Source organism: Nomascus leucogenys, chromosome 10 (genome assembly GCF_006542625.1).
Source record: "Nomascus leucogenys isolate Asia chromosome 10, Asia_NLE_v1, whole genome shotgun sequence".
In the NCBI taxonomy this organism is placed as follows: Eukaryota; Metazoa; Chordata; class Mammalia; order Primates; family Hylobatidae; genus Nomascus; species Nomascus leucogenys.
This window is the reverse complement of record NC_044390.1, coordinates 78,810,437-78,831,711: the sequence shown is the minus strand read 5'-3', so window position 1 is coordinate 78,831,711 and position 21,275 is coordinate 78,810,437. Positions and strand designations below refer to the sequence as shown.

The window sequence follows — 21,275 nt, the reverse complement described above, 5'->3', positions numbered from 1 at the left end:
TGGCTCACTGGAACCGCCTCCTGGGTTCAAGCTATTCTCTTGCCTCAGCCTCCCGAGTAGCTGAGACTACAGGCGCTCACCACCACATTCAGCTAATTTTTTGTATTTTTATAGTAGAGACGGGCATTCACCATGTTGGCCAGGCTGGTCTCGAACTCCTGACCTCAAGTGATCCACCAGCCTCGGCCTCCAAAAGTGCCAGGATTGCAGGCGTGAGCCACCACACCCGGTCAAGTACTTTTTTTTCTAAACAGGAAATGGGTTAAAGCATATACGAGGGTGTGCATAGGTTATAAACAAATGCTGCACCATTGTATATCAGGAACTTGAGCATCCACAGATTTTGGCATCTGCAGAGGGTCCTGCACCCATCTGCTGAGGATACCACCATGCAACGACGGTAACTGGAAATTTGCTGAATTTGGGGGCAATATTTGAAACTAAAAATGTCAAGTTTCATTTGCATTTTCAGTTTTACTTATGTTCCTATGCCAAGGCCAATGTTTATAATAGAAAGAGAAATTTACTTACACACTTGTATATTTTGCGTGAGGGCTTAGTAGAGATGAAAAATGCTTTTGGGGGGAGGCGGGCGCGGTGGCTCATGCCTGTAAATCCAGCACTTTGGGAGGCCGAGGCAGGCGGACACGAGGTCAGAAGATCAAGACCATCCTGGCTAACATGGTGAAACCGCGTCTCTACTAAAAATACAAAAAAATTAGCCGGGCGTGGTGGCGGGCGCCTGTAGTCCCAGCTACTCAGGATGCTGAGGCAGGAGAATAGCGTGAACCTGGGAGGCGGAGCTTGCAGTGAGCCAAGATCACGCCACTGCACTCCAGGCTGGGTGACAGAGTGAGATTCCATCTCAGAAAAAAAAAAAAAAGAAAAGAAAAATGCCTTTGGGGCCTGAAGGGGCAACTTTAATCCTTATGGAGGACACTGTCCTCCACATAGTCTCACTAATGGACATGTGGGCAATGCTCCCACAAGCAGACTGCTTATTCCTTCAACTACAAACAACTGTTCTGCTCTAGCCACTTCCCAAGGCAGGAAATGCTGTCATTTCTCATACCTCTAGGCCTTGGTAACTGCTGTGCTCACTGACTGGAACACCTTTCCCTGGTTTATCTGTTAGGTGAATTTCCATTCACTTTGACATCACAACCTCAGTTTTAGCTCCTCTGGGGAGCCTTTTCGTTTCTTTTTCCAGGTAGAATGTGGGACTTCTTTTTTTCACTCCTGTTGCCTCTTCTCCCTATCTTCGGCAGAGCACTTACCCCATTACACAGTAACTGTTTTCATTTTGAGATGGGAGTCTTGCTCTGACGCCCAGGCTGGAGGGCAGTGGGGCAATCTTGGCTCACTGAAGCCTCTGCTTCCCAGGTTCAAGCAATTCTCCTGCCTCAGCCTCCCGTGTAGCTGGGACTACAGGTGCCCACCACCATGCCCAGCTAATTTTTTGTATTTTTAGTAGAGACAGGGTTTCACCGTGTTAGCCAGGATGGTCTTGATCTGCTGACCTCGTGATCTGCCTGCCTTGGCCTCCCAAATTGCTGGGATTACAAGGTTTTGTATTTTTTTTAGTAGAGTCGGGATTTCACCATGTTGGCCAGGCTGGTCTCGAAACCCTGACCTCAAGTGATCCTCCCATCTCAGCCTCCCAAAGTGCTGGGATTACAGGCAAGAGCCACTGTGCCTGGCCTGTTTTCACGTCTACGTGTTTCTGAACTCATAAGCTCCTTAAGACAAGGACTATCTTATTCATCTTAGTATACATACATCCCCTGGGACTTAGTACAGGTTTTAGACACATAGCTGGTGCTCCATGAGTTGGAAGGATGCATAAACTGGAAATATCGGAAAACAGGGAAAAGCTGGGGACAGGTTTAATCCTTGGCAGCCACAAAAAGCTGTAACATTCCCAAGCTGCCCAACTCTGGTTAACAGTTCTAGTTCTCTGTTACTGGTATCTACCATAAAGATTTGTCAGGCTGGGCGCAGTGGCTCACGTCTGTAATCCCAGCACTTTGGGAGACCGAGGAGGGCAGATCACCTAAAGTCAGGAGTTCGAGACCAGCCTGACCAACATGGCGAAACCCCATCTCTACTAAAAATACAAAAATTAGGCGGGCGTGGTGGCAGGTGCCTGTAATCCCAACTACTTGGGAGGCTGAGGCAGGATAATCGCTTGAACCTGGGAGGTGGAAGTTGCAGTGAGCAAGATCCTGCCATTGCACCCCAGCCTGGGCAACAGAGTGATACTCTGTCTCAAAAAAAAAAAAAGATTTATCTTCTTCCTGACACTCAAAACGGGATTAGCATGATAATGCAGACTTGCTACCTAAATGATGCTCTCATAAATATGCACACACAGTGTGTGTTGTCATACATTAAGAAGATGCTTGGGCCCAGGTGCGGTGGCTCACGCCTGTAATCCCAGCACTTTGGGAGGCCGAAGCGGGTGGATCACAAGGTCAGGAGTTTGAGACAAGCCTGACCAACATGGCGAAACCCTATCTCCAAAACAAAATACAAAAATCAGCTGGGTGCAGTGCTGCGCACCTGTAGTCCCAGCAACTTGAGAGACTGAGGCAGGAAGCTTGAATCCAGGAAGCCGAGGTTGCAGGGAGCCGAGATCGCACCACTGCACTCCAGCCTGAGCGACAGAGTGAGACTCCGTCTCAAAATAAAAAAAAAAAAAAAAAAAAAAAAAAGAAGATGGTTTGTTTGGTAAAGAGATAAAAGAGTGTTAGTTCTGGATTCAGATTGCCTGGATTTCAATTCCAGCTCTGCCACTACTACCTGTGAAATCCTGAGCCAGTTACTCTTCCTCTGAGCCTCAGGTTACTCCTCTGTAGAATAGGGGCACAGTACCAGTTTCATAAAGTTGTTGTGACCATTGCATGAGACAAGGTATATGAAACACTCAAATTAGTACCTGGCACACGTTGAAATGTTATTTACTACAGTAATATACTAAAAAAGTTCACAAGAGGTCTCATAGGTTTTATGCATATAGTATGTGTGTATGGTTTATGCACTTTCACATAACCCTGTGATTCTTCAACAGGGTTTTTTAACCCCAAGGAGACATCTGGCAAGGTCCAGGGACATTATTCGTTGTCACCACCTGGGGAGAGGTGCCACTGACATCTAGTGGGTCACGCCAGGGATGTTTCTAAACACTCTACAATGCTCAGTACACCCCACCCCCTTGCCAAAAACAAGAAAGAATAATCAGGACCCAAAATGTTAATAGTGCAGAGTTGAGAAACCCTGATTTAAACAGGGCACGTGGAAACGTATTTCATAGGATGTAGTCACAAGATCTATATACTCATATATCTTGTGGTCATGTTATATAGTCCACATACACACACATCTAGAATGTACAATGTCCACATACACACACATCTAGAATGTACTATGTACTTACATATGTATCATTATACAATGTACCTAGAGTAGCATCCTGTCATGTATGTGTCCCATATGCATTGATTGTGTCAGTATCTACATACAAAAGCCAGTCTCACATACTGGAAAGAATGCTGAGCCTCAGAAAAGCTAATGTTATCTACATATACATAATTCCATTTCATCCTCACTACTGCATGAGGATATGATATCATGCCAACTTTATGCAATGACTATACTAGTTCAAGACTGCACAACTGCTGATGTAGGTCGACCTCATAGTAAGGACAAGAACTGTGTTTATCTTATATGCCAACGTATCTCAAGCATCCAAAGGGTGTCTAGACTCTCAGAAACATTTGTGAAGTGACAGGGTGGGGAGGAGGACCCAGGTCTAACTGCAGCACTGTGTTCGTAACCAGCAGATCACCATCTTTTCTTTTCTTTTCTTTTTTTTTTTTTTTTTTTTTTTTGAGACGGAGTTTCGCTCTTGTTGCCCAGGCGGGAGTACAGTAGCACTATCTCGGCTCACTGCAACCTCCGCCTCCCGGGTTCAAGCGATTCTCCTGTCTCAGCCTCCTAAGTAGCTTGGACTACAGACGCTCGCCACCAAGCCTGGCTAATTTTTTGTGTTTAGTAGAGACGAGGTTTCACCATGTTGGCCAAATTGGTCTCGAACTCCTGACCTGAGGTGATTCGCCCGCCTAAGCCTCTGGGCTGGGATTACAGGCGTGAGCCACTGCGCCCAACCATATTGCTATCCGAACAGCGATCGAGTCTCCACTCTCTACGGCCCCTTAGAAGCAACTTCACCTCTCTGAGCCTCGCTGTACCTATCTGTAAAGTGGGACAGAAACAAAACCATCCATACTAGGGTTAGAGACAGGAGTAAAACACAACAAAAGGGGCAAAGTTCTGCATAGCAGATAGCTCGGACAATTCGGAGACCTCGCGGTGCCAGGGATCCCGCGCCGTCAGCCGAGGTGGATTAGGACAAGGCCTCTGGGGAAGGCAGAGGTTAACTCGCGGCTGTGCGAAAACCTGCAGTTCAGCCTAAGTGTGGGATCCCAGCGCTAGCAATCGCCACGACGTCCTTCCGCTCCGACCTCCTCGAAATCGCGTCCGGAAGGGCAGTGGCTGACCCCATGCCACGCCGCCCAATCGCTGTGCGCGGTCGTGCGCGCATGCGTAAACCGCGGGTCAGCGACGGCGGCCGGGAGGCGGAAGTGGAGGTTGTTGTGGCTCCGAGGACTGTTTGAGGAGCTGTTGCTGCCGAGGCGGCGGCGACTGAGTTGAGGCGGTGGCGGCGCTGCCGGCCCCGGGCCGCTCGGCCTCTCGGCTCGCCTTCCAGCCTCGCCTGAGCCCGCCGGGGCCCGCGCCGGCCAGCGCCTGCCCTATGAGTGTGTCACTCGTTGTCATCCGATTGGAGCTCGCGGAACACTCGCCTGTCCCCGCCGGCTTCGGCTTCAGCGCCGCGGGTGAGTCCCGCGGCCTCGCCGCATTCCCTGTAGCCGGGTCTGGGCCCGGAGGGCTCCCCCTCCCAAAGCACTGGTCCGGGAAAAGCCCGCGGCGAGGGCTCTTGCCTCAGGAAGACACGGAGAGGTGATCGGGATCCCTCTGCTTCCCATCCACCCTTGAGAGGCCTTCCCGTATGTTATCTCAGGGAAGCCCTGCCCCGAACTTCCCTCCCTGTGCGGTCCGAGGGCATTCAGTTTATACCTGGCGCGTCTCTCGAGAGAGAGAGTCGAGTGGTGTGTTTGTCTCACTTGCTTTCCTATGGGCTTCGTAAAGGCAAGGACTGGGTCCCCAGCAACGCTGGACGGTCCCTGGGTTAATTAAATTGTTCCCTTTTGGAAGGATATCCATTGAGGTGCCCCCTAACCATAGTCATAACTAAAATTTGGACAATTCCTATATCCCAGCACTGTACTAAACGCCTTTTGTGTATTGTATTCTTTAATTATCTTTGCAACAGCCCTAAGAGGCAGATGGGTGTGGCATGTGCCTCTTACACATTGGGAAACTGAAGCTTAGTGATTAATTGATTTGCCTAAGGTTATCTGTAATGGGTGAAACTGGGATTCTAACTCAGTGAGCTGGACTTGAGTCTGAGCTTTTTACACCAGTAACACAAGTAAGGATGCTCTTTAGTGGGGAATGCAGCTCTGGCTCTGTTCCTTGGTCCTCAGATAATTAACTAATAATAACATTCATTCAAGAAATACTTGGCCGGGCGCGGTGGCTCACCCCTGTAATCCTAACACTTTGGGAGGCTGAGGCGGGCGGATCGCCTGAGGTTGGGAGTTCGAGACCAGCCTGGCCAACATGGTGAAACCCTGTCTGTACTAAAAATACAAAAATTAGCTGGGCGTGGTGACAGGTGCCTGTAATCCCAGCTACTGGGGAGGCTGAGGCAGGAGAATCGCTTGAACCTGGGAGGTGGAGGTTGTGGTGAGCCAAGATTGTGGCACTGCACTCCAGCCTGGGCGACAAGAGATAAAGTCCATTTCAAAAAAAAAAACTTATGCTCATATCTGCTGGAGCTTTCCTTGTGTGCTGAATCAGACAGAGTCTCTGCTTTAATGGCACCAGCAGTTTTGTGGAGGAAACAGATGAATTAAATAAGTGCAGAATATGTGTAGAATTACAACTGTGGTAAGTGCTGTGAAGGAAAGGAGAAACAATTTGGGAAACTATTACAAGAAGATGTGTTGGGTTTGGAGAGAGGGATGGGGGTAGGTAGGGATGGTGTCATTGGAAACTTCCTGAGGATGTGACCTTTGGAGCTGCAAGATTGAATATGATTTTATAGCTTATGAGCACCTTTCCAAAGGCTAAAAGTGGCTTCTGAGTTCTGAAAGTCAGCTAAATTGATATTAGCCGCATATAGACATCTGCATGGGTCAGTCATGTAGTCATTTATTCATCAAACATTTAGAGAGCTTCCTCTATGTGCTCGGCACTGTGGTATAAGTGCTGGGAATACAGTGGTGGGCAAAACAGGCCTTGTCCCTGCCCCGACAGAGCATATATTAGGGATATTTCAGTTAAGTCTCCAAATTCTGTTTTCCTTTTCATGTGTTTCATTGATTTAAGACAGTAATCACAGATGTTCATGGCTTGGTTCATGGCATGAGCATAAGCCAGGATGTTTAAGACTACCCCTACAGGTGTTTGAAATTTTGTTTTTTTAATGGACTTGATATCTTCATTTTGGACTGAACACAATTTCATTTTATCAGGTGTCACTAAAATGTTAGCTCATCTGGGCATGATCACTGTTGAACCTTCTGTAAGGCTCCCCATTTGGCGATTTGCTTTAAAGTGCATGATTTCGGGCTAGGCGCAGTGGCTCACACCTATAATTCCAGCACTTTGGGAGGTCAAGGCGGGTAGATCACTTTGAGGCCAGGAGTTTGAGACCAGCCTGTCCAACATGGTGAAGCCCCATCTCTACTGAAAGTACAAAAATTAGCTGGGCGTGGTGGCGTGTGCCTGTAATCCCAGCTACTCGGAGGCTGGGGCAGGAGAATCACTTGAACCAGGGTGGTGGAGGTTGCAGTGAGCCAAGATCACACCACTGCACTCCAGCCTGGGTGACAGAGTGAGACTCTGTCTCAAAAAATAAAAATAAAGTGCATGATTTCAGTAGAACAGCCCTGCATTTCTGAGTATATTGTCCTGGCTGCTTATTGACTCTTTGCTGGGTACTGCAGTGGTCCCAGAGGTGAGTGAGATGGATACTACAAAGGCTTCTTATCATCTTGGCAGAAGGCAGGAGAAAGAAAAGGAAAACCTAATGGTGGAGGAATAGAGAACAGAGAGGAGCTTGTTTTATTACCTTGTATTAATTATTCATGTGTTCTTTAGCCGGGGAAATGTCTGATGAGGAGATAAAAAAGACGACACTAGCTTCAGCTGTAGCCTGTTTAGAAGGGAAGTCACCAGGAGAGAAAGTAGCGATTATCCATCAGCATCTCGGCCGTCGAGAAATGACAGATGTGATCATTGAGACCATGAAGTCTAACCCAGGTATGCTTTCTAAAACCCTGGACTCTCTTTTGTAATGTGAACCCTGGTTGCTTGTTTTATACACGGTGTTTGATGAGCCTACGATTTCAACATCTAGCATACTTTTATCTTTCACTGCCTGTGTGCTTTATATGACACTGTTAAGCCACATGTTAGTGTTTCCAAATATTTCTTCCAAATTAATCTTAACAGTTGGGGTTGACAATTCAGTTCAGTGGCAGGGGGGACTTGTTTTTTTTGAGGCAGGGTCTCTGTTGCCCAGGCTAGAGTGCAGTGGTGCAATGTCGGGTCATTACAGCCTCGGCCTCCTGGGCTGAAGCAGTCTTCCCGCCTCAGCCTCCCAAGTAGCTGGGATTACAGATGCCCTCTACCACGCCTGGGTAATTTTTGTTTTTTTAGTAGAGACAAGGTTTCTCCATGTTAGCCAGGCTGGTCTCGTACTCCTGGTCTCAAGTGATCCACCTGCCTCGGCCTCCCAAAGTGCTGGAATTACAGGTGTGAGCCACCACACCCAGCTGCCAGGGAGAATTTCTTACCACCTAGTTCAGTGGCAGATCATTAATGTGTCTAAATAAACATGTTGTGCCTTCCCCTGCTCTGCCAGCTCATTGCTCATTTCTTTCTTTCTTTTTTTTTTTGAGACAGAGTCTCACTTTGTCACCAGGTGGGAGTGCAGTGGCGCGATCTCGTCTTACTGCAACCTCCACCACCCAGTTTCAAGCAATTCTCCTTCCTCTGTCAGCCTCCCAAGTAGCTGGGACTACAGGTGCACGCTACCACACCCAGCTAATTTTTGTATTTTTAGTAGAGACAGGGTTTCACCATGTGAGCCAGGATGGTCTCAGCCTCTTGACCTCCCAAAGTGCTGGGATTACAGGCATGAGCCACTGCACCCTGCCAGCCAGCTCATTTCATCTGCGGAAGTGGATGTGTAGATAGTACTACATCTCCAACATGGAGGTGGTCAGAACTGGTAGGTTTGGATTTCAAACTTTGTAGCCCTGAATGTTTGTCCCAGTTAGGATTTCGTGATAGAAGATACCTGCTTGCATTATGGTATTGCCAAATGTAATAGCCATCCTTAAGTTTCTGAGGATGTTAATGAGATTTTTATGGAGCAAAGAGAGCTTTAAAGTATGATGCTCTCATAAACTCAGCTGTTCTACAAATAATAGCTGTTGATGCATTACATTATAATTACTCTATGAAAGTTTATTCCTCTGACTTGAAATTTTAATCTAGTTCGAATCCTTCAGCATATGTCCTATCCATTTATAATCTGCTATTTTTTAATTGGTGAAAGATGACCTAAAAACTACAGTGGAAGAAAGGAAGTCTTCAGAAGCCTCCCCCACTGCGCAAAGAAGTAAAGATCACAGTAAGGAATGCATAAACGCTGCCCCAGATTCTCCATCCAAACAGCTTCCAGACCAGATTTCATTCTTCAGTGGAAATCCATCAGTTGAAATAGTTCATGGTATTATGCACCTATATAAGACAAAGTAAGAAAACCATCTTTTCTTGGGGGTTAGTCAATTTTCTTTTTTTTTTTTTTTTTTTTTTTTTTGCTTTCCTTTAGCGTAGTCTCTTGCCCTGAAGGAAAGTGGGTATTTTAAACTTCAAAATAATAATACTTTTGTCTGTTGTATGTTAGAGAATTCTCAGATGTTTTACATTTGATTAATCTTGTGGATTGGGTCAAAGCTTTTCCTTATAAAAGAAATGCCTGTAAATACACTTAAGAGAATATATGGGAAAAATTTTTTTTGTTTGTTTGTTTTTTTTTTGTTTTTTTTTTTTTGAAGCGGAGTTTCGCTCTCATTGCCCAGGCTGGAGTGCAATGGTGCAATCTCAGATCACTGCATCCTCTGCCTCCCGGGTTCAAGTGATTCTCCTTCCTCAGCCTCCCAAGTAGCTGGGATTACAGGCTCCCGCCACCACACCTAGCTAATTTTTTGCATTTTTAGTGGAGATGGGGTTTCACCATGTTGGCCAGGCTGGTCTTGAACTCCGACCTCAGGTTATCTGCCCACCTCAGCCTCCCAAAGTGCTGGGATTACAGGCGTGAGCCACTGCGCCCTGCCAGGAAAATGTTTTCTTAGCAGATAGGCATGGAAGGTGATGGGGAATTGAAAGAACAAAGAAAATGATCCACAGCATCTTTGTAGTCTCGTGTCCCCACCAAATCTTTACTGAAGAGGCTGCTAAGAAGTCAGTTAACTCATTACAATTTTATTACCTCTTTTTTACCATTTTCTGTGGTTCAAACAAAGCTTGCTGGAGCCCCAGGGAAAGGAAGCATTTGGCTAGCTAATCCACAAGCCCAGCCACTACCTTCTTGGGTAATGGTAGCTGATACCTTAAGGCCGTTCTTGTGCTAACTCATTTGCCAGATCCCTACTGGGAAAACAGTGACTATTCAGGTAGCCATTTTGTTTTTTGTTTTGTTTTGTTTTGAGACAGGGTCTCACTCCATCACAGGCTGGAGTGCAGTGGTGCAATCCTCACTCACTGCAACCTCCCCTCCCGGGTTCAAGCAATTCTCCTACCTCAGAGTAGCTGGGACCACAGGTGCACACCACCACGCCCAGTTAAATTTTTTTTTTTTTTTGGTAGAGATGGGGTTTCATCATGTTGGCCAGGCTGGTCTCGAACTCCTGACCTCAAGTGATCAGCCCACCTCAGCCTCCCAAAGTGCTGGGATTACAGATGTGAGTCACTGCACCTGGCACAGGTAGCCATTCTGGATCACAACTGTCAAGTGAGTTTGCAGCATTTCAAAAAACAAATTGCATTGTGGGAGGATTTTCTTTCCTCTCTATTCCAGCCATCTCAACTTGGTAACACTTCCTGTAATCCTCAGTTACATCCTCATGGTTTAGAATTCTCTCTTGCCGGGCGTGGTGGCTCACGCCTGTAATCCCAGCACTTTGGGAGGCCGAGGCAGGGGGATCACGAGGTCAGGAGTTCGAAACCAGCCTGGCCAACATGGTGAAACCCCATCTCTACTAAAAATACAAAAAGTAGCCTGGCGTGGTGGTGCGCGCCCGTAATCCCAGCTACTTAGGAGGCTGAGGCAGGAGAATTGCTTGAACCCAGGAGGCAGAGGTTGCAGTGAGCCGAGACCGTGCAGCAAGACTGTCTGAAAGAAAAAAAGAGAGAGAGAAGTCTCTGATATTTAGAGCTGTTTTTTTAGGCCTTTTAAGAGAGGTCCATAGCCAGAGTTGTGCTTTTAAGTTAACCAGTGACAATTTTTTATTTATTTATTTATTTTTTTGAGATGGAGTCTTGCTCTGTGGCCCAGGCTGGAGTGCAATGGCGCGATCTTGGCTCACTGCAAGCTCTGCCTCCTGGGTTCACACCATTCTCCTGCCTCAGCCTCCCAAGTAGCTGGGACTACAAGCACCTGCCACCATGCCCGGCTAATTTCTTTTGTATTTTTAGTAGAGATGGGGTTTCACCGTGTTAGCCAGGATGGTCTCGATCTCCTGACCTCATGATCTGCCCGCCTCAGCCTCCCAAAGTGCTGAGATTACAAGCATGAGCTACTGCGCCTGGCCACCAGTGACAGATTATTATTCAAACATTGATGAGAGTAAAACACTGCAAATTTGCCGAATGCAGATTTATAACCGTAATAAATGTTGAACGGAAGATTAAAAAGTCTAATGGGGGGTATAATATAGAACAATTCATTAATGAAATATTACAATTTTTATTTTTTCCTGTTTTCTTGGACATAAAAGTTGTCTAATATTGTTTAAACTAACCATACCTCATCTATTCAAGACACTCTAATTATTGTTTTGTTAGTAAGATGACCTCCTTAAAAGAAGATGTGCAGCGCAGTGCCATGCTGTGTATTCTCACAGTCCCTGCTGCAATGACCAGTCATGACCTTATGAAGTTTGTTGCCCCATTTAACGAAGTAATTGAACAAATGAAAATCATCAGAGATTCTACTCCTAACCAATATATGGTGCTGATAAAGTTTAGCGCACAGGTAAAAGTTATTAAAGTTATTAAAAATCTCTTTGCCACAAAAACTGTTATTGAAACTGTGTGATAGTAGCTGTATGTGATTTACAACATTTTGCACTTAAGATTCTTGATATGTCTTCTAAGATATAATTGTAATTCTAGATGTATTTCTAAATTCATTAGCAGAAATACAATTATAACATACACACATTTTTTTTTTTCAGTAGAGATGAGATCTTGCTGTGTTTTCCAGGCTACTCTTGGCCTCAAGCAATCCTCCTGCCTTGGCCTCCCAAAGTGCTGGGATTACAGATGCTCTGAGCCACTGCACCTGGCCTCATGCCCGTGATTTTTATAGATCAGATTGGGTATGAAGTTTAGGGTTTTGCAAGGAGGTAGAGGTTGCAGAAAGCTGACATCACACCACTGCACTCCAGCCTGGGTGACAAGAGTGAGAATCTGTCTCCAAAAAAAAAAAAAAAGAAACTAGTTTCTTTTTTTTTTGAGACGGATTCTCACTCTGTCACCCAGGCTGGAGTGCAGTGGTGTGGTATCGGCTCACTGCAACCTCCACCTCCCGGGTTCAAGCGATTTTCCTGCCTCAGCCTCCTGAGTAGCTGGGACTACAGGCATGCACCACCATGCCTGGCTAATTTTTGTATTTTTAGTGCAGATGGAGTTTCACCATGTTGGCCAGTCTGGTCTCGAACTCCTGACCTTGTGATCCACCTGCCTCAGCCTCCCAAAGTGCTGGGATTACAGGCGTGAGCCATCATGCCCGGCTTGTTTGTTTTTTTAAACAAGCAGTAACTATTCCAGAAAAGCAGTAGTTCCCAAACTTTTTGAAGTTAACACCATCTTATTATTTTTCCATTACCCCCACTTCTTTCATTCTTTCTTTTTTTTTTGAGATGGAGTTTCACTCTTGTTGCCCAGGCTGGAGTGCAATGGCGCAATCTCAGCTCACAGCAACCTCCGCCTCCCAGGTTCAAGCCATTCTGCCTCAGCCTCCGGAGTAGCTGGGATTATAGGCTTGCACCACCATGCCCGGCTAATTTTGTATTTTCAGTAGAGGCGGGGTTTCTCCATGTTGGTCAGGCTGGTCTCGAACTCTGGACCTCAGGTGATCTGCCCGCCCCGGCCTCCCAAAGTGCTGGGATTACAGGCATGAGCCACTGCACCTGGCCTCATTCTCTTTTTAATGGTGGAAGAGTGTACCTGTTCTGTGAGCCGCAGAGAGAAGCTTTAGTGTGGAGTTCTGTCTACAAGAGAGTACACAGTTACTATGTTTTATGTTTACAAAGTACCCCATCATTTAGGGAAACATTTAAAATGTTTCAATTAGCCTTTGGATTTAAAGTTTACAAGTTGACATTAAGAACAGAAAAGCACTTGAATAGCTCCTTTCACTGTCCATCAGAGAGCCTTCCAAGGGTACCAAGGAGTTTTGCAAACCATGGGAAAATCGTGCCTTAAGCCATTTCAGTCTGGTAGCACATGTAATAATAAGGATAACGATGATAATATCCAACGTTTATTGATGGCTTCTGTATCACTGTGCCAAGTGTTCAATACGCTTTGTCTCATTTAATCCTCACTACAATCCCTTGCGGAAACTGTGTTGTTATCTTTGTTTTACAGATGAGGAGGGTGACTGCAGAGGGAGATAAGTGGTTTGCCCAGGGTTACATAGCTAGACATAAATGACAAGCAAGAGTGGCATCCTCACTTTCAATTCCAGGGACACACTCCTCTCCTAGTAGGAGTGGGATGAAGGTGTGGGGAAGGGAGGCGGTTGTTTGTGAGACATTCTATGACAGCAGTATTGTTATAGTTTCTACTTAACAACTAGGGCAATAAGCAAGTAACAAAGGAAAAGACCCAGAAATAGATTGGGAAAAAATGTTTAAGAACACTTAGGCTTTTAAAATAGTCTGAAGTCTTATAAACCCACCACACTCACCTGTTTAATAAACCCACACAATTCCCTATAACAAGTACTTCCCTTTGTAATGTGCAGGTAATATTGTGGATATTTACTGTGAATGAATTTTCCTTGTACATCTGCACTATCTTTCCCCTTGTGTCTTTTGATCAAGTGAGGGTTGCTCAAGTTGACATGTTTTTCTGAGACTGTGAAGCAGGTTGCTGCATGTTCTTCCCCATGGGGCTAGAACCCTTTATCTTGGTATCATGAGTTGTATTATTTATTGCTAACTCTGGGTCTTAGGGGCTGATCCCTATCATCCTATCAGGGATTTTCTAAGACCTAATAATACCCTCTTGGTGTAAGACTGGAAGTTAAACTAATATTGGCTGTAGTGAGAATAATAGGCTCAGTAGCTACCAACTATGAAGCACTTACTAGAGACCGGACCCTGTGCCAAGTGCTTTCCATGCATTGTCTCCTTGAATCCTGTCAATGATGCCATGTTGGCCAGGTGCAGTGGCTCATGGCTTTAATCCCAGCACTTTGGGAGGCCGAGATGGGCGGAACACTTGAGGGCAGTGGTTTGAGACCAGCCTGGCCAACATGGCAAAAGCCCATGTCTACTAAAAATACAAAACTTAGCTGGATGTAGTGGCGCACGCCTGTAATCCCAGCCACTTGGGAGGCTGAGGCAAGAGAAACGATTGAACCTGGGGTGTGGAGGTTGCAGTGAGTCAAGATCACACCACTGCACTCCAGCCTGGGCAACAGAGCAAGACTCTGTCTCAAAAAAAAAAAAAAAAAAAAAAAAAAAAATATGCCATGTATTTTACAGTTGAGGAAACAGGCACAGATATGGCACTTGCCCGCAGCTAAATAGCTAGTAGGTGACAGAGTTAGGATTCAAACCTAGGCAGCCTGACTCCATAGCCTAGGCACCTAACTACATTTTTATTCTTTTCCTCACCACAGATTTTTAAATAAGGACTCATAGGCCTTCCCTTTATCTTTGGTAATTTTTGAATTTCTGTTGGCCTTAGCTTTAACTGAAAGAGTTGTGAGGCCAGGTGTGGTGGCTCATGTCTGTAATCCCAACACCTTGGGAGGCCAAGACAGGAGTATTGCTTAAGGCCAGGGGTTCAAGACCAGCCTGGGCAACATGGCAAGATCCTGTCTCTTAAAAATTTTTTTTAAAAGATCAAAAAAAAAGGTGGGGGGGTTGTGCTTACAAATTTGTAGTGTGACCCTTAGGAAACTTGGTCTTTGGGTAGAGAATTTACAGTTCTTCAGGACATAGGAAAAGCAGAAGGAAGTTCAATTTTGTTGTTCTTGGGGGCAGAAAAGTACAGATGGCCACTTAAAAGAGTATGTTGGCTTTTTTTCACCTGCGTGCTTAGTTACCACAGCCTTAGCAGACGCCTCTTTGGAGAAGTAGAGTTATGTTCTCAACGCTGTAGTTGATTCCTGTGACAGTGAAGGACCTTGATCATAATGGATTTGTCTTTTTCTGAGTTAATCCTCAGAAGAGAACAATAAAACCAAAGGACTAGAAGGAAACAAAAGCCAGGTTTATTTAAAGTTTTGGGTCCATACAATGCAAACATTTTCAATAGAAGCTGTTTCTGCAATGTTCTTTGCAGTTAGCTTCAGGCTTTTGTTTAGTTCATTTAGATGGTGAGTTGAATTTTGTGTATTTTGTTCCCTGCTCTCTACCTAGTACATAGCACAGGGCCTGGCACATACTAGATGCTCAGAAAATACGTGAACAGGCGAAGGTGCATTTCTAATACCAAGATTTTAAAGAAGAGATCAATATGTTAACTGGGAAATCTCAGCTGTTTAGTGATGTTGTTGTTATAAAAAAATACTTTTTTTTTTTTACCTTTTTCATTTCTGCCACAATCATCCTAGTTTAGGCCACCATGACGACACCTGCATGCCTCTTCTCCTTTTTTATTTTATTTTATTTTTTTGGAGACAAGGTCTCGCTCTGCTGCACAGGCTGGACTGCAGTGGCACAATCTCGGCTCACTGGAACTTTCACCTCCTGGGCTCAAGCTATCCTCCCACCTCAGCCTCTCAAATAGCTGGGACTACAGGCTTCCACCCCCATGCCCGGCTAATTTTTGTATTTTTCGTAGAGATGGGGTTTCACCACGTTGCCCAGGCTGGTCTCAAACTGGCTCAGGTAGCAGAAAGGAATAATTCGTTGAATGGTTTTGGTCACATGCCTTGTCCTTTCCTCTGAGGAGGCCTGGTTGTTTAGTGAGCATTTGCAGAGCTCCAGACCCCAAGAGGGCTCTGCCAGCCCCTGGTGGTGCCTGAGGCTCTGAAGAGATGAGAGAAGGCCCTGACTTTCAGGCAGTCCGTTTTCTCCTGGTGAATCCATGTGCTGACTTTGCTGCTTACTCAACCAAAAGCATTTCAAGAAACCGTTGCTCCTGAAGAATGGGGGAAGCCATATTAGGTTGTAACCTCTTAGTATTAAAGAGGCTTCTTGTCCAACAGCTGGCTTTAAACATTTTCAAATTATAATGCACTATGCTCAATACACAGATTGTTTTCTTAAGTAAAGCCTCTCCACCCCAACCTGCTGCCACTGTGCACCTCCAAAATAAAAGTATATTCAGAATTGATCATCCTTCCTCAGCTGCTTAGCTCACTTGGTCATGTTAAGAAAGCATAAGTAGCCAGGCGCGGTGGCTCATGCCTGTAATCCTAACACTTTGGGAGACCGAGGTGGGTGGATTGCCAGAGCTCAGGAGTTTGAGACTAGCCTGGGCAACTTGGTGAAACCCTGTCTCTACTAAAATACAAAAAATTAGCTGGGTGTGGTGGTGTATGCCTATAATCCCAGTTACACAGGAGGCTGAGACGGGAGAATTGCTTGAACCTGGGAGGCAGAGGTTGCAGTGAGCTGACGTCGTGCCATTGCTCTCCAGCCTGGGTGACAGAGCGAGACACCATCTCAAAAAAAAAAAAAGGTGGGAGGAAGCATAAGTAATCAAGAATTCACAATTACCTCATTGGAGGGGAATTAAAAGCTACCGAGAAGCTTACAGTGTCTGTGAGATTCAGAACCTTGTGAGGGTAGACAGGCAGGACTATTTTTGCCTGGTGCAGCCCTGAATCTCTTCCTTAAGGTTGACGATGCTGCATTTCCTTTTGCAGAATTCCCAGAAGCAGCCTGTCAATGTTGGTAGGGCCAAAGCACATAACTTTCTCTGTTTGGGATAATGCCCGTGTGGGAATAAAATCCAGACAAGCCTTGGCTTCCCTGCTTGCCCCAAAAAATTGGCTGAGTTTAAAAACTGGAATCATCACCATTGCTTGCTACTAAGGCTAGACTAGAAGGTTTTGTTTACCTGTGTCCATTTCAGAGATGCACATGTGCCTTTGCAGCTTTGCCTCAAGGGGACTGTTTCTCCACACTTCACCCATTTTCTAACGCTAGGGAATGAGACTGTTAGTATTTTAAAGGCTGGTTCATCTTGGGCCCCTTGACCTTGACCCAAGAGCTTTGCTTTTGGTATTGGACACTAGGTGGCGGTTTAAGACCTCCTGATGGGATCCATTAGATGGGATCTAACTATCATGTAGTAATATTATTATTATTATTTGGTTTATTAAAGAGTAGTTGGTTTTTCATCTCATACCAGTTCCCCTGGTCTTTTATTTTTTTCTAACATAAGTGCTGACATTTTCTTTCTTTTTTTTTTTTTCTTTTTGAGATGAAGTTTCGCTCTTGTTGCCCAGGCTGGAGTGCAATGACCCGATCTCAGCTCATCACAACCTCTGCATCCTGGGTTCAAGCGATTCTCCTGCCTCAGCCTCCCGAGTAGCTGGGATTATAGGCATGGGCCACCAAGCCCGGCTAATTTTGTATTTTCAGTAGAGACGGGGTTTCTCCATGTTGGTCAGGCTGGTCTCAAAATCCTCACCTTAGGTGATCCGCCCGCCTCAGCCTCCCGGAGAGCTGGGATTACAGGTGTGAGCCACCATGCCCAGCCCAATGCTGACATTTCCTTAAAGAGTTCTTTCATAACAAGCGTCAGTTATTATTTGGTTCCAGGCTTTGCAGAAATGAGTGTTTACTTTCAGCTGCACAAGTGATGACTAGAGGGAAAAAAAACTGCTATTAAGGGAAATGTTGACTGTTGCTGGTTGAATATTAAAATTGTACCAGCTTTCAGCTTGTTGCACTTTAGTACCTTCTGCCAGTTCAAGTAAAAACTCTGTTGTAGCCCAGGAAATACTGTAAACATGGAATGTTGATTTACAAAGTACGATTAGCCTACCGATCAGCTTCAGTAGATGTGACTTTTGGTGGTCGCTTTCTCTCCTAAGTATAAATTTTAAAAGCTGATGAGAATGAATAAAGCCATGCATATTGAATATAAAGCAGATTTTCAGGGTATCTGTCTTAATTTTTTTCCTTTTCCCCATTGGTGTACATAGGCTGATGCGGATAGTTTTTATATGGCATGCAATGGCCGCCAGTTCAACTCAATAGAAGATGACGTTTGCCAGCTAGTGTATGTGGAAAGAGCTGAAGTGCTCAAATCTGAAGATGTAAGTGTGAATTGTTCCTATATTTAATTAAAATATATCAGATTGGTGTAAAATTGAATGCTAAGGTATCTGTGAAATACCCAGAATAGGCCAGTCCATAGACACAGAAGGTAGACTGGTGGTTGTCAGGGCTGCAGGAAGAGACGAATGGGGAGTGCCTGCTAACAGGATACAGGCTTTCTTCTGGAAGTGATGGGAGTGTTCTAGAATTAGATAGTGATGACAGTTGCACAACCTTGTGAATATACTACAAGCCAATAAACTGTATACTTTAAAATAGAGAATTTTATTGAATTTTATCTCATTTTCTAAAATTTCAAAAAACGTAAAAAAAAAGAAAAAAGATGCTGCATTGTTGAAATTGAGTGTTTATCAATTCTAGATCAACGAAGCCTGTAGCTGAAAATAAATGTTTTTGTTTTCAATATTAACCCTTAATTGTCTTCCTAATTGTTGTTTCTGCCTTTTATTTTTGAGACAGGGTCTTGGCTGTGTCACCTAGGCTGGAGCGCAGTGGTGTGACCTTGGCTCACTGCAGCCTCTGTCTCTCCGGTTCAAGCATCTGCTAGCCTCAGCCTCCTGAGTAGCTGGGAATACAAGCGTGTACCACCATGCCTGGCTAATTTTTTAAATTTGTTTTAGAGACAAGATCAGCCTGGCCGGTCACAGTGGTTCATGCCTATGATCCCAGCTCTTTGGGAGGCTGAGATGACGGATCGCTTGAGCACAGGAGTTGGGAGGCCAAGGTGATGGATTGCCTGAGCATAGGAGTTCAAGACCAGGCTGGGCAACATGACGAAACCCTGTCTCTACAAAAAATACAAAAATTAGCTGGGTGTGATGCTGAGCACCTTTGGTCCCAGCTACTCGGGGCCCTGAAGCAGGAAGATCACCTGAGTCGGGGGAGGTCCAGGCTATAGTGAGCCGTGATCTTGCCACTGCACTCTAGCCTGGGCAACAGTGAGACCCTGTCTCAAAAAAAAAAAAGTCTCCCTGTTACCCAGACTGTTCTTGAACTCCTCAGCTCAAGCATTCTTCCCACCATGGCCTCCCAAAGTGCTGGGATTACAAGCATGAGCCACCGTGCATGGCCTTGATTCTGTTTTGATAGCAATTTGTAATGGCTCTGATCTTTCACTCCCATGGGAACCTTTCCTATATTATGTGCTCACTGGAATCAGAATCATTTTATAAAGTAGCAATACAGCTCTTTATTTTAAGATTAAGATTTCTTTTCCTTTCTTTTTTTTTTTTGGAGACATGAGTTTCACTCTGTCATCCAGGCTGGAGTATAGTGGCGTGATCTCAGCTCACTATAACCTCCACCTCCCAGGTTCAGGCAATTCTCGTGCCTCAGAATCCCAAGTGGCTAGGACTATAGGCATGTGCCATCATTCCCGGCTACTTTTTGTATTTTTAGTAGAGATGGGGTTTCGCCATATTGGCCAGGCTGGTCTCGAACTTCTGATCTCAGGTGATCTGCCCACTTTGGCCTCCCAAAGTGTTAGGATTACAGGCATGAGCCACTGCACCCGGCCGGATTTCTTTTATTTTAAATTAGACCTGGGCCAGACGCGATGTCTCATGCTTGTAATCCTAGCACTTTAGAAGGCCAAGGCGGGCGGATAACTTGAGGTCAGGAGTTTGAGACCAGCCTAGCCAACATGAGAAACTCATCTCTACTAAATATACAAAAATTAGCCTGGTGTGGTGGCAGATGCCTGTAGTCTCAGCTACTCGGTAGGCTGAGGCAGAATTGCTTAAACCCCGGAGGCCGAGCTTGCAGTGAGCTGAGATCGCGCCACTGCACTCTAGCCTGGGCAACAGAACAAGACTCCCATCTAAAAAATAAAATAAAAATTAAAAAGTTAAGTAGACCTGAAAGTCTTTTTACTTTGAGATCTGCTTGATGGAAGTTAGTTCTGAGTAGATTGTTTTAGCATTTGATTAGGTGAAATCAAAATTTGATAAGTGGGAGATGGGGGAAGATGGTGGATGAGAGAGAAGGTGGCTGAAAAGTCTCAGTGAGCTGGAGCCGCCAGAGGACCTGAAGGGCAGAAAAACTTGTGAAAACTAAAACTGTTTCTTCCAGTAATGGAGGGGAAAGTTCCAGTCGCAGCATTGAGAAACGGTCAGCTGAAGAAGAAGCTGCAGACCTCCCAACAAAGCCTACAATGATCTCCAAGTTTGGATTTGCCTTAGGTGAATGACAAAGAAAGCATCAACAATATCCATCAAACTTGGATCAAATAAGCCAAAAGAAACTGTTCCAACTCTTGCTCCAAAGACTCTTTCAGGAGCAGCAGCTTTTAATGAAGATGAAAATAGTGAACCAGAGGAAATGTCTCCAGAAGCAAAGATGAAGATGAAGAATATTGGAAGGGATACACCAACATCAGCTGGACCAAACTCCTTCAATAAAAGAAAGCATGGGTTTTCTGATAACCAGAAGCTATGGGAGCGAAATATAAAATCTTATCTTGGAAATGTCAGTGACCAAGACAATTAAACAATGTTTTGAAATTGGGGTGTGGGGTGGGTGTAAAGTTAAAAGGAACAGTTTCCTTTTTTAAAGAATGATATAAGACTATTTTTGGAGCCACTTTTTTTTTCTCTTTCATTTTTTTTTAAAATATTGAGTTGTACACTAATAAATTAGGGTTCAAAATTAGAGGTAATTTATGTTTTATATACAGATTTCAAGACATTTGCTAATTTTGTAGTTTCATGTGATTAGTTTCCAAAGGTTACAGATAATAAATCAGAAATGGTACCTTTTAAAGAATTGCATATTTTTTTAGAGACAACTATTAACACATTAAGAGGGGAGCAAAGCCGGGCATGGTGGCTCATACCTGTAATCCCAGCACTTCGGGAGGCGAAGGCAGGCGGATCACCTGAGGTCGTCGGGAGTTCAAGACCAACCTGACCAACATGGAGAAACCCCGTCTCCACTAAAAACACAAAATTAGCCAGGCATGGTGGCTCATGACTGTAATCCTAGCTACTCAGGAGAATCACTTGAACCCAGGAGGCAGAGGTTGCGGTGAGCCAAGATCACGCCATTGCACTCCAGCCTGAGCAACAAGAGCGAAACTCCGTCTAAAAAAAAATAAAAAATAAAAAGAGGGAAGCAAATAGTTATTCTCTGTTTAAAACTGTAAGCAGTTACTCTCTTCACTCCCTTATTACCTAAACTTGTCTGGCTCCCAGGAACAGCCTTATAGAGACAGGGAATATTGGGAGGAAAACGTTACTGAACTATTGACTGAAAGTAAATTTAGATAAAATTAAAATACAGCTTTTTTCCTTATAGGCATTTGTTTGTTTCAAGTCATCATAA

General features: G+C 44.9%; 2 protein-coding genes and 1 pseudogene across 3 annotated transcripts in view; 2 read left to right on the top strand and 1 right to left on the bottom strand.

Moving 5' to 3' along the window:
- ACAD10 (acyl-CoA dehydrogenase family member 10) overlaps positions 1–4,568 on the bottom strand; it is an 84,525-nt gene extending 79,957 nt beyond the window's left edge. Inside the window, 1 exon segment of the mRNA XM_030821787.1 lies at positions 4,366–4,568. The gene's annotated coding sequence lies outside the window, so the exon portion shown is untranslated.
- An 84-nt stretch (positions 4,569–4,652) lies between these two features.
- Positions 4,653–21,275, top strand: part of BRAP (BRCA1 associated protein) — a 44,102-nt gene continuing 27,479 nt past the window's right edge. Inside the window, exons 1-5 of one of the 2 annotated variants that reach the window (XM_030821411.1) lie at positions 4,706–4,895; positions 7,288–7,449; positions 8,753–8,951; positions 11,263–11,452; positions 17,819–17,932. In XM_030821411.1, the coding sequence (XP_030677271.1) occupies positions 4,814–4,895; positions 7,288–7,449; positions 8,753–8,951; positions 11,263–11,452; positions 17,819–17,932 (747 nt within the window). In that variant the 5' untranslated portion in view covers positions 4,706–4,813. Of the gene's footprint in view, positions 4,896–7,287; positions 7,450–8,752; positions 8,952–11,262; positions 11,453–17,818; positions 17,933–21,275 lie in introns of both variants that reach the window. The other variant, XM_030821410.1, reaches the window with a different exon arrangement.
- Positions 19,928–20,812, top strand: LOC115836928 (annotated as a pseudogene).